Raw genomic sequence first — 15,367 nt, 5'->3', positions numbered from 1 at the left:
AACGCGTAAGCAAAGTCGAATAGAATTGTTTAATTGTATCAGCATGTTTCAGTAAAATCTGCAAAACCCAGGAGAAAACGGGAGAGAGGAAATGTGGCAAACTGCAACCAGGCAATATCCAGTCAAGAGTAAAACCAGCAGGCAAATGAACTTAATCATTTATACTGCTGAACTGTATTTGCTGATGTGTGTTTGAATACAATAAATGACTCAGTGATTAAAGTGCTCTAAAAATGCAATATACACATATTCTTTCAGTGCATGTCTTCTTTTTAATAAGTCAGGCAACTTTTGCTGCACAGAACATATCGTGTAGTGTTTAGTGGTGCATTTTCAGACATGAAACATACAGTATTGCCTGTATACTCCTCTCCATATCTGGCGATTTACAATTTTAGTGTCATGAATTCTTCTTAAAAAACTATTTTTGATCATTTCTTACAATCTTTCCATTTATAGCCTAAAAATTCTCCAACTTCTTAGAAAATGGTTGAAAATCATCATTGATTGCCCTTTTAGCAAACTGTTGTTGGGACAACAGCCAGCACCCATCCCATCCTTCTCCATTGTTTTTGCAGTGTGACAGTACATAAAAAGTATTTATATGAACAAAAACGGTCATCTCAGTTCTTCCATCAGTTGATCACTGGGGATTTAAACTCTCTCATAACTCAAACTTCAATCATAGTGAAGTCTTTTTAGGTCTAATAAGGCAAAACCGATTCCAATAGAGAGAAGAGTACATCTATTCTGCTGGCACATTTACAAGTATAACACATTTTTATTGAATTACATTCAAAATCTGTTTTAAAGATCACAATAGCTCTGAGAAACAGATGACTAACTCATCAGAGCAAAAAAAAGAAGGATTTTTACATTCAGACATATGGGATTTTCCTTCTCTTGCGCTGGCCCTGCACATATTTTCCATTCATGACTGAAATGTTTTCAAAAGTTGGACTGTGTAAGGCTTCTCCATCTTTACTTTCACTTTAGACTAGGTAAATATTGTGGTGCTTAATGGCTAGCAATTCAGTCCCTGGCTCTTCCACATCGTGAGACGCCCTTAGCAAGATGCTGAACTGAAGTTGTTCCCGACAGCAGGTGACATCTTTGGACGGCACCGCTGTGCAATTTTGGGTGGACGAGTGAGGCAAAGTGTTGCAAACAGCTAATGTCATGCCTTAGATTATCAAAGTTCAGCTATTTTAAATGAATCATGCAGCTAAACTATAGAGTTTCTGATGTGTGATTTGCCTGCGTTTGGTTGGGTTTGAAGGTTAAAGTGAGGATCGTGTCTTAGTATGAGATAAAGACTTGGGGAAAGTCCAACAACTCTACAGTGGATGTGATGGAAGCTGCAACACCAGAGCACTGTTTGAATACTCAAGAGGGAGCAATAAAAGGGGAGAACAAGAGAAAGCCTGCAGCACATTCCCCAAAAGACACTCACTTCCTGCCTGCGAGTCTTACCCAGCATCCAGGAGGAAGAGGAGGTTAAGCGCCCGCCCACACACACACAGACACACAAACCTACACCTCATCATTTAGATATAGAAACAAGCCACTAAATGTCTATTCTACCATTTAGAATTTCTACACTGCTTAAAAATAAAACGTTTTCATTCCGTCCCACAAATTCAAAAATTGTGAACTAGTACCAGTATCTTCAGATCCCCTAGTGTCTAAAATAACTTCATTATAATGCTGAAAATAATTGAAAATTCTCTCAGTGTCATATGCAGCGGTTTTTCCATTTAGAAATAAGCCTAACCAATAGTGTGTGGTTTAGAAGCAGGAAAACAAATTAGTTCAGTGACGAAAATGATTCACTTAGTCTAATTGCAGGCTGCTGTCGCAGTTACTCAGCAAACATGTTGTTAGGATGTGTATAAACAGTGGCCCACCAGGAGCCAAAATTCACTCACAAACACAGCTTAACTCTAATCATTAGTAGTCTAAATGATCCAGAGCTCTTACAGTTGAGCCATGCATATTAGAGCACATAGGTAATACATGTGTGAAAACTCACGGAAAATCATGTTGCACTTACAGATGCATTCAATTTTGATAATTGGAGTTGGAAACAAATGTTACCTCTTTCCCACACTTGCCCCCAGTTTCTTAGTTTCGTGAGTTTGAATAGCGATGTAATAGGCACAAAAGTTCTCTTACACTGTTCCCTGCCCACACAAGACCATCCCTCTGTTAATGTCTCCAAGCCATTAACTTGGGAGTTCTATTTGTGGGTGCCAAGAGTACAACAGTAAATCCAGATAGCTGTTAGGGTGAGATTTTGTTGTCACTTTACACTCTATTTACTGATCTAAGCCCAGGAACCTGTGTCCCTGCCAATGCGAGAGACAGTAAATTTGTAATTGAAAAGCCGTTAATAATTTCCATTTTCTCCTGAAGCAAACTGTGCCAGAACAGGGGGATAGTAAAATGCGGCTGATTTGAACAGCAGGTTAAGTGTGTATCATGGGATTCTGTTTCAGTGCAAAGTCGTGGAGACGTGCTGGTGACTCACCAACATCTTTTAATGGGCACAGAGGGCTACTGGGTCACTTTTATTCACCAGAATTTATGCAACCCCTGACTAAAGGGCTCTCAGTAGGTTGATGTCCTTCTCTGACCCCTTACCTGTATGTTCTAAATAAAGCTAGGTTTCATACTGAGAAATCATTTGGAAGCCAATAAAAGCAAATGCACTTGTAATATAAAGCTACAGAGGGTCATATCCCATACCGGTGAATAAAATGCTTGGAGTTGAAACAATAGATTAAATGTACCGTATGAAAGCTTACTATATATATTATTCATTGCTGTTTCAGACTGGAATCTTTGAATTAAACATGATGAATATTTAACCACATGGTACGCAGGCAAGTGGTCATCTCTCATCTGCCTCAAATCCTCCCATCAGTTTCCCTGAAGATTAGTTGTGAATGCAGTTTCCAAGCAGTACTGTAAAAGTTTTCCATGTCTTTAAAGAAATGAAATAAAATAAAATGTATGCCAGCTGCTTACATATAATCTGTATTTTAACAAAGCAAAAATGCAAACAGTGCAGGAACATTACCTGAATCTGGCAAAAAAGAAAAAAAAGAAAAAAAGAAAAAAGAATAGGTTATTGCATGGTTTGACCCACAGCTCTTTCTCTGGGGTCAAAAACACTTAATTTTCCAAGAAAGAGAAGCCAGAGATACCTCACAGACAATAAAACACTGGGTAAAAATACACTGGAGCTCCCATAAAATGATTTCACTATGCTCCAAAACTCTGGCCTACAGAACATGATGTACCACATCAAAATCTACAGTCTATCCAATCAAAACACAGCCAGATGTTAGAATGCTCTGACCAAACGGGATGACGACAAAGGGGATGTGAATTTACACCTACTGAGCAAATAAATAAATAATAATAATTTTTAAAAAAGGAGAATATATGATCATGTAGGCTTAAACAAACTTTTGAACTTTTTCTATCCTAATGAATCGTCTGCAATGTTCTGCACACGCTTGGATTGCAAAATGTTTACTGCAAGATAACCAAGGTAGCTATGAGGAGACCTCAGATCTCGGCTTCAGATCAAAACCAGTGAAAATAACTGTTAAAGCACTGTGGTATTTAAACCTGCACCTACAGCTGACTATAAAGATCAAGAGTGGATCCCAACAGCCTTTCCTACTCTGCATCCTAGCTGCAATGTCAACATGTGCAGCGTCAGCCATGATGTCATAAAAGAGCAACTGGGAAACAAGAGGTTGGCAAAGATAAAAATCTGACAAACTGTACAGATTACATATGGCATACGCACACGCAGACACACTGCATGACGTGGCGTGCGGTGTGTCCGGACCACTCGGATTTAGGGCCAGCCTCTAGCAAAGTTGTTTTCCTGGAAGAGTTGGGGATGACATGGAGCACTGAGGAATGTACAGAGCAGTTAGGCAGCAGCAAGGACTTTCTCAAGAGGGAACTACGTGTGTGCATGTGTATGTCTGTGTTTTTAGTATAAAGGGATGGACTTCAAAACCTGCCTCTTTTCAGAGCCTAGTTCCAGTTAGGACAGCTCAGACTAAACCGATGAACCGCATTCCCCAAGTTAAAGTCTTAAAAAAATATTAAGCAATAGTCATTACTGCTGTCAACACACACGATATAGTGTCCTTGACAGCGTTTCAACATGATTATGACTGATAATATTCCTCCTAAAGTCTTGTTTGGCTGCTCATCAGATCCAAGTCACTGCCTTCCTGTGGAAATGATAAAGAATCCAGCCCACTTATGTAATGCTCTAATATTCCACACTCCAGCGTTTTGAAATCTGTGATAAATTACATCAACCTTTTGAGTTTCCAGGGACCTCTTAACTCTTAACTGAGTCTGACTGGGCCTCTCTTTACAAGCCTGTCATCGCTTGTTTAAGTGTTCATTGTCACTTGCACGTCATTAGGAGAGATCCCACTTTTAACTTTTCATCAGGATTCTGTTGTATTGAAGACAGAATGGATCACACAGTGTGATGCAATTACAGCTGTTGCTACTGGATTTGTTTAACGGCTTATGGTAACTAATCAACTTCCAGTTTATTATTTTCTAAAAGTCAAGCAAAGGTTTTGCATCATGCAGACTATTTTGCAAAGAGCCAGACACTCAGTTTACTCTACAAACAAATGCAGACTGCAGTAGTTGCTGCAGCGACAGCCTGTGGCTGGAGCACGCAACTACCCAAAAAAAATACCTCCAATGATGGTTAACCGACTTCTTCGACCTTCTGTTTGTTAAGGTGCAAAAATTAAGAAATGTGGACGTCCATTTTTCCAGGGCTGCCCACAGCTTCTGAGTGGTTAGCTATTACGCTGTTTTCTTATGTCCACGCCATTAATTGGAAGTCAATAGCTAATTGGCGCGGCCCATTTGACTTAATTGATTTTTCTCGGATTAAGCAAATGACACGCTCAAATTCCCCGAATAAGAGGCCTGAAATTTAAACAACTTCGAAAAAGTTTGATTATATGAGTCTAAAATAAACAAAGGGCCGGGCGAAAGCTGCTTCGGGATGCAAGGCATTGTTCGTTTAAATGTTTAAACTATCTAACTTTGCACATGGCTAATTTTATTACCTAATAACATGACTTCCAGCTTTTTACGGTCCACCCGAAACCTCTCCTCAGTCCACTCCGGGTCTGGCAGCGAGTGAGGGCCGCTGAGATCTTCCTCTGAGCCCGGCAGAGGAGAGTCTGCGCTGCGCTCGCTGTTGGAGCCCTGGTCCGACTGCTGCAAGTATCCGCTTAAAGCGTCGCACTGGGCAGCCATTGTGCTGCACGGAAACTTCTCCAGCGGCCACTGCGTTTAACTCAAAGTTAGGTCGAGTAGCAGGAAAGCGCCGTTACTTCTGCTACTTTTTATTCCGTCACTTCGAGTCGTTGTGGAAGCTCATCTCAACGCAGTTGTGACCTTCCTCTGCAGTTTTCTTTAAGCTCCTTCGTTTCCCCCCATTAGGCAGGCTTCTAAAAATAGGCAGGCGCACACGGAACCACTCGCTATAGGTTGTCTGGCGAGTTAACGGACGGCTACAGTACACGCACCAAACATACCAAGCAACTCCTCAGGAAAGTTTCACGTGTCATCCAGCAAAAAAAGCGGGACTCCTCCCAGAAACTTTTCTCGAGGATCCATACCTCCCCCTGGGTTCCTGAGAAGTTCCCCAAACTTGAATATGTGAGAGTTTTTGGTTTTGATTTGTGTTTATGCTCGTAAGGGCACAACTTGTATGTCTCATTTATGGGAAACTGTTGAGGGATTATATTGCCATTTATAGCCACGGAAATCATAGTTATTATGAGTCCAAAATTATACTAAATTACCAGCAGACGTGACAATCAAGTCTCTATAAATAATTAGACACAAAGACAGCTTTGACGTGTGTATAAACCAATTTTGCTGTGACTTTTCCCCCTCCAAACAGCCCTAGGCAAACTATCTATTGGTTTATAGAGGAAACACTAGAGTGGGAAAGGGAAGTAATACAGGAAAGAGAAAACAAAACAAAAGGGAGTGTAGAGGTCACTCAGTAATGCCAGCTATGGACATCCAGAGTTATTCATATTCACTGATCTCAGAGGTTTGTCCTCTACAACAGGAACAGCATTGCTAATCTTTATTTTGATTTAAATGTAAGGTGCCACTTAACGCTGTGCTTGCCAGCCAATTCAGACATAACAAACCTCCATGTTAACAACCCTAATGTGGCAGATGGAGCTTTTATCACACTGCAAACTAACCATGTAGCCGCAGGACCACGGTTCTTGGCCTAATTCGTTTTCCAACTTCTTCCTGAGATCTGGGATTAAAAGTGGTAATTATTAAGTACCTGACAATTTAATTTTAGTCTTATGAGAGAAGTTTTAACTGCATTTCTAAAAATGCAGATGAGCTTTGACATCTGTTCCCTTGAGCTAAACTTTCAAAAAATTCTGTCAAGGGTAAAACAACCACCTGAATGTCCTACATGCTTATTTAAATGGTCAGGAAAAAAAACACTAGGATGCTTGTTTCTTGGCAGGCTGTAAGAGTTATTAAGACCAAGACAATCCAGTTCAGGGTTGTGGAGGGTTGAAGGTGGGTGGGGGGCTGGAGCCTCTCTAACACAGAGACAGACAACCATTCACACCTACAGCCAGTTTCACTGGATTCAAGCACAGGACGTTGTTAGTGTGAGACAACAGTACGAGTAGTCTTCTTTAGACTATTAGTAAATCCAATAGTCTGAAAAAGTCACATCAAATATTGCTTTGATGTTTTATCAGCTTACTGTGCAACTATTAGGTTTTCTTAAAAACAACCTTTAACATCCAGAACAATACAAAATGAGAAAACAAAGTCTGAATTATTTTTCATTGGAGGAATGTTGTATTTACTGCAGACTAAAACCAGACTACATCATCCATGCAGAATATGTTTATGGTAAATAAAGTAAAAATGCACAAAGAAAGCCATTTATATCATTATAGTTACTGACATAAACACAAACTGTGCTTTTCTCTCTTGATCCATTGGCAAAAATTGCTTTATTTTAAAATGCAGCAAGATTTAAATCATTGACAGAGAGGCTCACACTTTATGATAAAACTTCTAAGTGGTTTGCAAATTGAAGCCATTTTGTGAAAGCAGTGGTTATAAAATAGTGTAATAACAGCTGAGCAAACATGCTTGAGTTCGATTTTAAACAGGAAGTGCTCCACTTATATGGAGACACGAGCTTCATCAGCACAAAGGAAGGAGCAGAGGTGATGGTAATGGGTGGTCTGATTTCAATTGACAGAACAGGCCTCATTTTCAGTTCATAGCCAGAGCAACACTCCATAATAGCCACTATCCACACAATTAACCATTTAGCAAATGGGCCTGAATTAAATGTAACACAAACACGAATATTAAATTATCCACCAGAAATGTTTGGCAAGTAAAAAGTAAAGACTGCCACCTAGTGGTCAGGTTTATGACACCAAGACTTGGTTGTAGAAATGAAGAGTTATCACTGAACCATTTTCAGTTTAGTTGTGAGTACTCCTGAGAAACAATTATAAATTCACTTTTTGCATAATATTTTAATGCAAAAAAATCATGAAAAATAAATTCAGTATCATTCCATACAGCAAAAATGTAAAAGAACCTCCCCAAACTTCCATCTCATATCTAATAATAATAATAATAATAATAATAATAATAATAATAATAATAATAATGCCAATTTAAGAGAATAAAATAAAAATAAACACTAAAAGCAGTTAAGTCAAGTAAGGTCTGGGTAGAGAAAGTGCTTCAAGCATGTCAAACACCTCAATTAGAACCAGTGAGGATAAAGCAATTAAACAGTCATATTCTGAGGTGTTGAGGGATGCGTCTTTGCAGCTGGAACATCAGTCCTTCACATTGCATACCTTTGGGTCCATTCCCTGGCAATTTTGTTGTACCTAAAGAGGAAGAAAATCATGTTAAGAGAACTGTGCACTTGTGTAATTGTGTTTTCTTAACAATCGGCTTTGTACTTACTTTTGTCTGTCTGATTTATAAATATGCGCGATGTCAGGGACTAGGGGATCATCTGGATTTGGGTCACAAAGCAGTGAGCATATGGATAATAAAACTGTTGAAACAAAGACACATAAGAAAATAAATGGATTAATTTAATTTAATTAAATCACCATGGTCACTTTAAGAAAGTTTATTTTTATTTTTTCAAGCTCCTCATATACACAAGAATAACTCTAAATTTGAAATACAAATAAATGAGCTTTGATTTGATGTACACTGACATCAAAATCCTGTTAGTGTAGGTCTTTAGTAAGTGTATTTAAACATAAAACATGCATTTGATATTTTTCTGACAGAAGTGCACAGAGTGCAGAGGTCACATTTCTGGATAATCAACCCTAAAAAAATCCTATTACCCATTTTCCTAAGGGCTAGAAATCATTCACTTGGAAGACTCCAGACTTCGTGACAAGACAGCGGATTGCTTCAATGCAAACTGTGTGCATTATAATGCATTATGCTCATCTTTGAAATTCCCACCTCATGTTATGTTTTACCCAGCATTTCAATTAACTGTTAATTATATTGATTTATTTAAAAAGTTTCATTTCCTGTGATTTCAAAATAAAACGGATGCAAAACAGATACAGATCTGACATGGCACTGCTGTAATTTATCCATCCACACTGATACATTTACATTTTCAAATAACACTGCTGCAAACTCGTTACCATTGTTTATATCTGATAAGGCACATCTGTATGGAGACAGCAGTGGCATGAAAAAAAATCCTATATTTAATTGCACAACATTTACTAGCATAGACAACAGGGTCAGTACTGACGGCCACCATCGTCCCTGTACCCAAATCCTCCACCATCTCCTCATTGAACGACTGGCGACCTGTAGCCCTGACCCCCATCGTAAGCAAATGCTTTGAGAAGCTGGTCAGGGACTTCATCTGCTCTGCACTACCCGACTCACTGGACCCTCTACAGTTCGCATACCGCCACAACAGGTCCACTGATGATGCCATAGCCCTGACACTACACACTGCCCTGTCACACCTGGAGAAGAGAGACACGTATGTGAGGATGCTGTTTGTAGATTACAGCTCAGCATTCAATACCATCGTTCCCTCGAAGCTGGACAGGAAACTGCAGGATCTAGGACTGAGCAGCTCCCTCTGCAGCTGGATCCTTAGCTTCCTGTCTGACAGACGCCAAGTGGTCAGACTGGGCAGCATCACCTCATCCCCCATCACACTGAACACTGGTGCTCCACAGGGGTGTGTACTGAGCCCTCTCCTGTACTCACTCTACACCTACGACTGCACGGCCACTAACAACTCCAACATCATTGTGAAGTTTGCGGACGACACTACAGTGGTGGATCTTATCACCAACAGTGATGAGACAGCTTACAGGGAGGAGGTCAGCGCCCTGACCCACTGGTGTCAAGACAACCATCTCACCCTCAACGTCGCAAAGACAAAGGAGTTGATAGTGGACTTCCGGAGGTGCAGAGAAGTACACACCCCCATCACCATCAACGGCGCTGCTGTGGAGAGAGTGAGCAGCTTCCGGTTCCTTGGAGTACATCTGGCTGAGGATCTTACGTGGTCAGTACACACAAACAAAACAGTGAAGAAGGCGCAGCAGCGCCTCTTCTTTCTCAGGAGACTGAAAAGATTCGGCATGAGCCCCCGCATCCTCAGGACCTTCTATCACTGTGCCATTGAGAGCATCCTCACTGGATGCATCACCACCTGGTATGGCGACAGCACCGCCTACAACTGCAAAGCTCTCCAGCGAGTAGTTCGGTGCTCTGAACGGATAATTGGAGGTGAGCTTCCCTCCCTCCAAGACATCTACAGGAAGCGGTGCCTGAGGAAAGCGGGGAGGATCATCAAGGACTCCAGTCACCCCAGCCATAAACTGTTCAGACTGCTTCCATCAGGAAGGAGGTTCTGCAGCATCCGGTCCCGTACCAGCAGACTGAGAGACAGCTTTTTCCATCAGGCCATCAGACTGCTGAACACGTCATAGACACCTCAGCTTCACTACTGGAACTTTAACATTATGCACTCCATACTGTACAGTAATGCCACTGTTTTGCACATGTCTCACTCTGTATATTTTATTTTATTTATTTTATATATTCTATTCATTGTTTACTCTATTTAATTTGTAAAATATGTGTACACACACACACACACACACACACACACACACACACACACACACAAAAATATTTAGTATACACATCCAGAAATGCATATACTATTATATATTGTACATATATTTATTAGTTTCAGATGTAGCCATTCTTGTATTTTGCTTGTTTACATTATTGTATTTTGCACAACTCTGTTGCTTGTGAAGCTCGCACACAAGAATTTCACTCACATGTGCTGTACCAATGTACCTGCACATGTGATGTGACAATAAAAAGTGATTTGATTTGATTTGACTATGATTAGTTATCCATGCTAACTACTAGTAATCAATAGACGTCTTTGTTTCCTTCTCTAGACTGCATAAGAGTCGGGATCGCCATGAAGTCATCGACAGGTTAATCAAGTTCCTTTGTGAAGCTACAAGATGAATGTTTTTGTTGTTGCAGAAAGGTGGATCTGACTAACTACATGCCAATGAGAAAACCCTGGTTTATCCTCCTTTATAAATCTTTATATTTACCAAAATTAAAAAAAAACAACTTTTATGTTTTATTTATATAGTATAACCTGAAAACTGCAAAGTATTGTATAGCAAAGCATGGGAACTGAGGGCTGTTTTTTTGTGGATTAAAAGTGCCTTAAATGCAAGTTTAAGGCGCTTTGGAGTTGTTCAGTTTTTAGAACTGGAAACTACAGCCATCTTTTACACCATTTTTTTTCATGCGAAGGAGGATGACGAATTAGGGCAGGACAGGTAGTAAGTAGCTGCTGTCCTTACTTCAGCTGGAGCACAAGGTCACAGGTAGTGATGAGTGGCTCGGGAGGAGCATGTGTTTTAAACGGCCAAGAAAACCTTGGCATACAGGAGGACATCTCTCTTAAAAAAAGCATGTAAGTGTCAGAATGATTAAGACTTATACTGTCATTGCTCGTATCAAACAGGTAGACCATCTTTAAATAATTTAAACATGGCATTGTTGCTTGGCATCAGGAATTGCCTTGCTGAATTTGTATTAGTCATATGGTAAAGGTAGGCGTATACCCCTTTTCACTGAATCCGATGTATGCGCTGAGATGCTGTTAAGTAACGTGCAGACTCCAGCTACTGGGTGTAATATAAGCACAAGTGAAGATAATAATGCTGGAATCCAGTTATAAGAGCAAGAGCAGATATCCTGAGTGCACATGAATTTCTAAACTAAAACTGCTTGTCCATGCTAAAACACAAAACAGGATGAACAGTTAATCCAAATCTCTCAGTTTTAGGGGTCCTTAAAAACCAGAGTACAAGTAAATGTATCAAATACAACGAATCATAAATCCATGTCCATAAAATGAATGTGGACATGGATTTGGTTACCTTTTGATACTGTAAGTGCAGGTGACCACTGTGACCTCAAGATGTCAAGGCAAATGCTACCATTGCTGTTTATGTTTGGGTGATAGATTTTCGTAGTAAAGGCAACCTGTAAATAAAAGCAAAGCACAAATGTGCAAAATTAGCTATAATTTAAAAAACAAATACTGTAATAACAGTATTTTTATTTAAAAGATACCATTCATTTTCTGAATACAACTGGATCTAATAACAATATACAATATTCATTAATCATTTACTCTATACAGTGACAAAAATAGTGTTATCGGTATAGTATAGTGTAGTACTTCTGAGACAATTAGTCTCAAGAACAAATACACTTACCTTTGGTGGTTTAAAGGGATAGTCAGTGGGGAAATGCACAGAAAGGAAGAAAACTCCTCCATGATATGGGCTATCATTCTGAAATAAAGTAGAAAACTGGTTTAAAGTCATACCCAACACTTCTTTCTTAATTACAGGGATATAGTCACCGGTGATACTATCACTATATCTTACCACAATATCACAGTAATGTCATGATCCTTGATGATCAAACAATTATAAGAGCAAAAAGCAGGCATTGTGTATATATCGGCAAAACTAGTTGGAGCAGACTAGTGTCAGGGGGTTCCCCTGCCTCTCGTCCTATGATAGCGGGGATAGGCTCCATTCCCATGTGATCCTGATAAGGATAATTGGAAGAGAATGGATTGATAAAACTGGAAAGCCTTCAATTTTCTATCCCTGTTTACTGATTTATGCCCCCAGAGAGTTTTGTCACAAGAAGCTATTCAACTTTTGCTTCCTTCACCCTTGGTATTTTAAAAAGTCTCTCCATTTAAAACAACAACAACTATGAAATAGTGACTCTATCGACTCAAACTCACATGAGGATGCACTTTAAAGTGACTACATGTTTCAAAAGAATTTCGACACTTGCCATCAGTGTATCGATAATGTGTTGCATGAGAGATACAATATATGGCCTCAATAATGACCTGGCCTTCAGTGAATAGCATCAGGATAGAGTGTGCCAGTCTGTGCTGGCCATAAAGAACAGAAAGGGCTGTAAACTCCACATAAAACACTATTGTCTAGAGATCCAGAAGCAGCTTGGTTTAAAAAGAAAATGTCCAGGAATCATATCCAGAAAAAGCTCACCGGTCCTGTGATGGTAGCTTGCCAGTGAAACACTAAAGAAAACAACGATAAAGAAACAGCATGTGAGCATACAACACAGTCCCAAAAGACACAACTAAACTTTGAGACATGACTAAAAAGTAGCAAAATTAACCAAAAGTCACACTTACTGTCTTCCCCAACAGGTCCAGCAGAACATGAAGCTGGAGGGTCCCTCTGTAGGTCATTTAACTCCTGAAAAAAATCAACAGTTTTAGAGTTTGTCAGCGTGTGCACTGATTAAGAAGCAACACAAGCGTTACATTTTGTTAGACTGTATATTAATGTGGGCAAACTACCCTCTAAATCTAACAAAACCACGACTACAACCGGCAGCGGGTTTGGATTTAGGCTAATAAACCTGCAAAAATGCACAACATGTCACACGATAAAGCCCCGGCCCTTTCTCAAATACTTGATCCTAAAGAGGTTTATCAGTCTCTTCAACACGGCGACAGGCATACACCCAACAATAGCATAACTTAAATATCACAAAAGAAAAGCCTGGCTGAAAAAAACAGAAGGATTGTTATTCCATTTCTGTACCTGTATTGGCTCAAATGACTTGCAGACGGTAAAAAAGAAATACTGACAATTGTTCATTGCGAATTTAAAAACATTATAAAACACTGATAACGCTAGCAAATATGCTGTAAGACAACTGACTCGCTACCGTTAAAGCTATGTTTCCGCATCGCTCCGACCTGTACACCGTACATCAAACAAATTATGTAAAAAAACGATTATTTTCTTTACCTTCTGTATTCTCTTCAGAGCCATGGCTAGTCTTTTAGATCGTTTGACAGACGATAGATATTGACTTTGACAGCTGTCAGCACCAACTACGCTCACTTTCTGCCGACTCGGTGTTATCTGTTTTGACAAACTGATTGCCTCTATTGTTTCCGCGTTTTTGTTGAAGAACGGACCGGTGCATTGTGGGGGTTGGAGTTTTTAGTCAAGCCACTTAAAGGGACCGTTCACCGAGGAACAAATCATCCTTTAAAATTGACTCTTCCAAGAAATTAGTGAACAATTAACTTAGCAAACTTACTACTACACCTTATGTATTCTTTCTTTACTGATATTATGCAGCGGTTTATAACAACTGATTACGTATTTTAATACAGTTAAAAAAATAAAACTTTACATGCTTTCATATTTTTTAACTGTACATAATTTCAGATGAGATTAATAAAGTATTCTGATGCTTTTGGTGTCTAACTTGACAAATAAACAGCTTGCTAGTTTGTTGTTAAAGGATATGTTTGACATGAAGGTGCTTAAGTATGTCATTTACTGCAAGTGGGGTTCTTTCTTTTTGAAAATTACCTTGATATTACAACTTAATGTCTGATTTTTGGGGAACATGTTTGAAACTGAACACACACAAACCTATTTGGAGCTAGTCAGAACTCACTATGATGTAAGTTTCACTGAACACTTAAGGATATCTTGGGACTCTGTTGATTACAACCAAACAATAAAGCATTGGAGTGTTGATCAGGGAAATAAATTATATAATCAGTAGCATGACATATTGTTCTATTAAAACCTTGCACATCAAGATATTTGTATTGTTTTTTTTGTTTTTGTTTTTTTTACGAATTAGATAGTATTAAATCATAGAATATTAAAACATAAAACTTATTTGTATAACATAGAATAGGAAAGTAACAAAATAGCAGAAGATATTATCAAACAATCACGATGTGGAGCAGACTTTCTGCTTTACTTCAAAGGATTTTATGAAAAATATTTTTGAAAATACAACCATTTTGATACATGGTAATCTATATAGGATGTATACATAGTTTACATACTACAGAGATTAAAAATAAATTAGACAAACTAACATAATTTTCTGTTTTTTTAAAAGCCCATTGCTGTTACTGTTTGCACTCTGAAGCACTGTCCAATCAGTTTTGCAACATTTGGCTGGATCTGAGCAGAAAGTATAGCACTGTACACTTTACTATACACCCTGCTTCTTCTATTATCAGTCACATCATAAATAAACACTAGTGACCTGTCGAGCTGACACATGCCATAACAGTAAAAGTCTGCACTTCAATCACATCTTATTATCTTATTATTGTTATAAACAAAACAAAAAAAGATGTAATTATCAGCTTATTATGACACCTACATTTCTAACACTTACTGTAGTATGGGGTTCAAGGCTTAGTGACTTTTTTTCCCCTAAATCACTAATAAGATGAAAGTGATTTGTAGTTTAAAGTACTTTAACTGGTCAGTAAGACTAAAAAAGTGCAAAATGACACTAAGGGCAAGTCGGAGCCAAAATTGTAACTGAACCCCCACCCAACCCAGGGGAAAAAATTATATATATAAATCTAGGGTCCATGAAAGATTATAAAGAAGCAATTAAAGAAACGCAAAGCCATGAGAAAATATGACATCACTTACCTCATTATCAGGTTTGAAAACCCGTTATTCAATTCAATTTTAGATTCAGTTTTACTTACATAGCATCCAATTCACAGCAACAGTCACCTGGAGGCGCCTGTTACCTCTACAAAGTTGCTATAGCAGCATACCGATGACTGTAGCACATTTTTCACAAATCTGCAGCTCACAGG

At 38.9% G+C, this 15,367-nt stretch overlaps 2 protein-coding genes across 2 annotated transcripts in view; both read right to left on the bottom strand.

Annotated features, from left to right (window-relative positions):
- The window catches only part of bicc1a (BicC family RNA binding protein 1a), a 60,521-nt gene extending 54,904 nt beyond the window's left edge, over window positions 1–5,617 (bottom strand). The window contains exon 1 of the mRNA XM_004551480.5: window positions 5,133–5,617. Coding sequence (XP_004551537.1) covers window positions 5,133–5,325 — 193 coding nt within the window. The 5' untranslated portion in view covers window positions 5,326–5,617. The remainder of the gene's footprint in view (window positions 1–5,132) is intronic.
- A 1,427-nt stretch (window positions 5,618–7,044) lies between these two features.
- Window positions 7,045–13,686, bottom strand: LOC101466437 (ubiquitin-conjugating enzyme E2 D4). Its single transcript, XM_004551479.4, has 7 exons — window positions 13,521–13,686; window positions 12,896–12,959; window positions 12,747–12,778; window positions 11,928–12,005; window positions 11,586–11,691; window positions 8,065–8,158; window positions 7,045–7,985 (listed from the first exon to the last, which is right to left on the bottom strand). The coding sequence occupies exons 1-7, from the start codon at window positions 13,542–13,544 to the stop codon at window positions 7,940–7,942; spliced, it is 444 nt and encodes a 147-aa protein (XP_004551536.1). The 5' UTR covers window positions 13,545–13,686; the 3' UTR covers window positions 7,045–7,939.
- Between the last annotated feature and the right edge of the window lie 1,681 nt (window positions 13,687–15,367).

The sequence above is a fragment of the Maylandia zebra genome, linkage group LG13 (genome assembly GCF_041146795.1).
Source record: "Maylandia zebra isolate NMK-2024a linkage group LG13, Mzebra_GT3a, whole genome shotgun sequence".
Lineage (NCBI taxonomy): Eukaryota > Metazoa > Chordata > Actinopteri > Cichliformes > Cichlidae > Maylandia > Maylandia zebra.
This window is presented reverse-complemented; position numbering and strand designations above follow the sequence as displayed.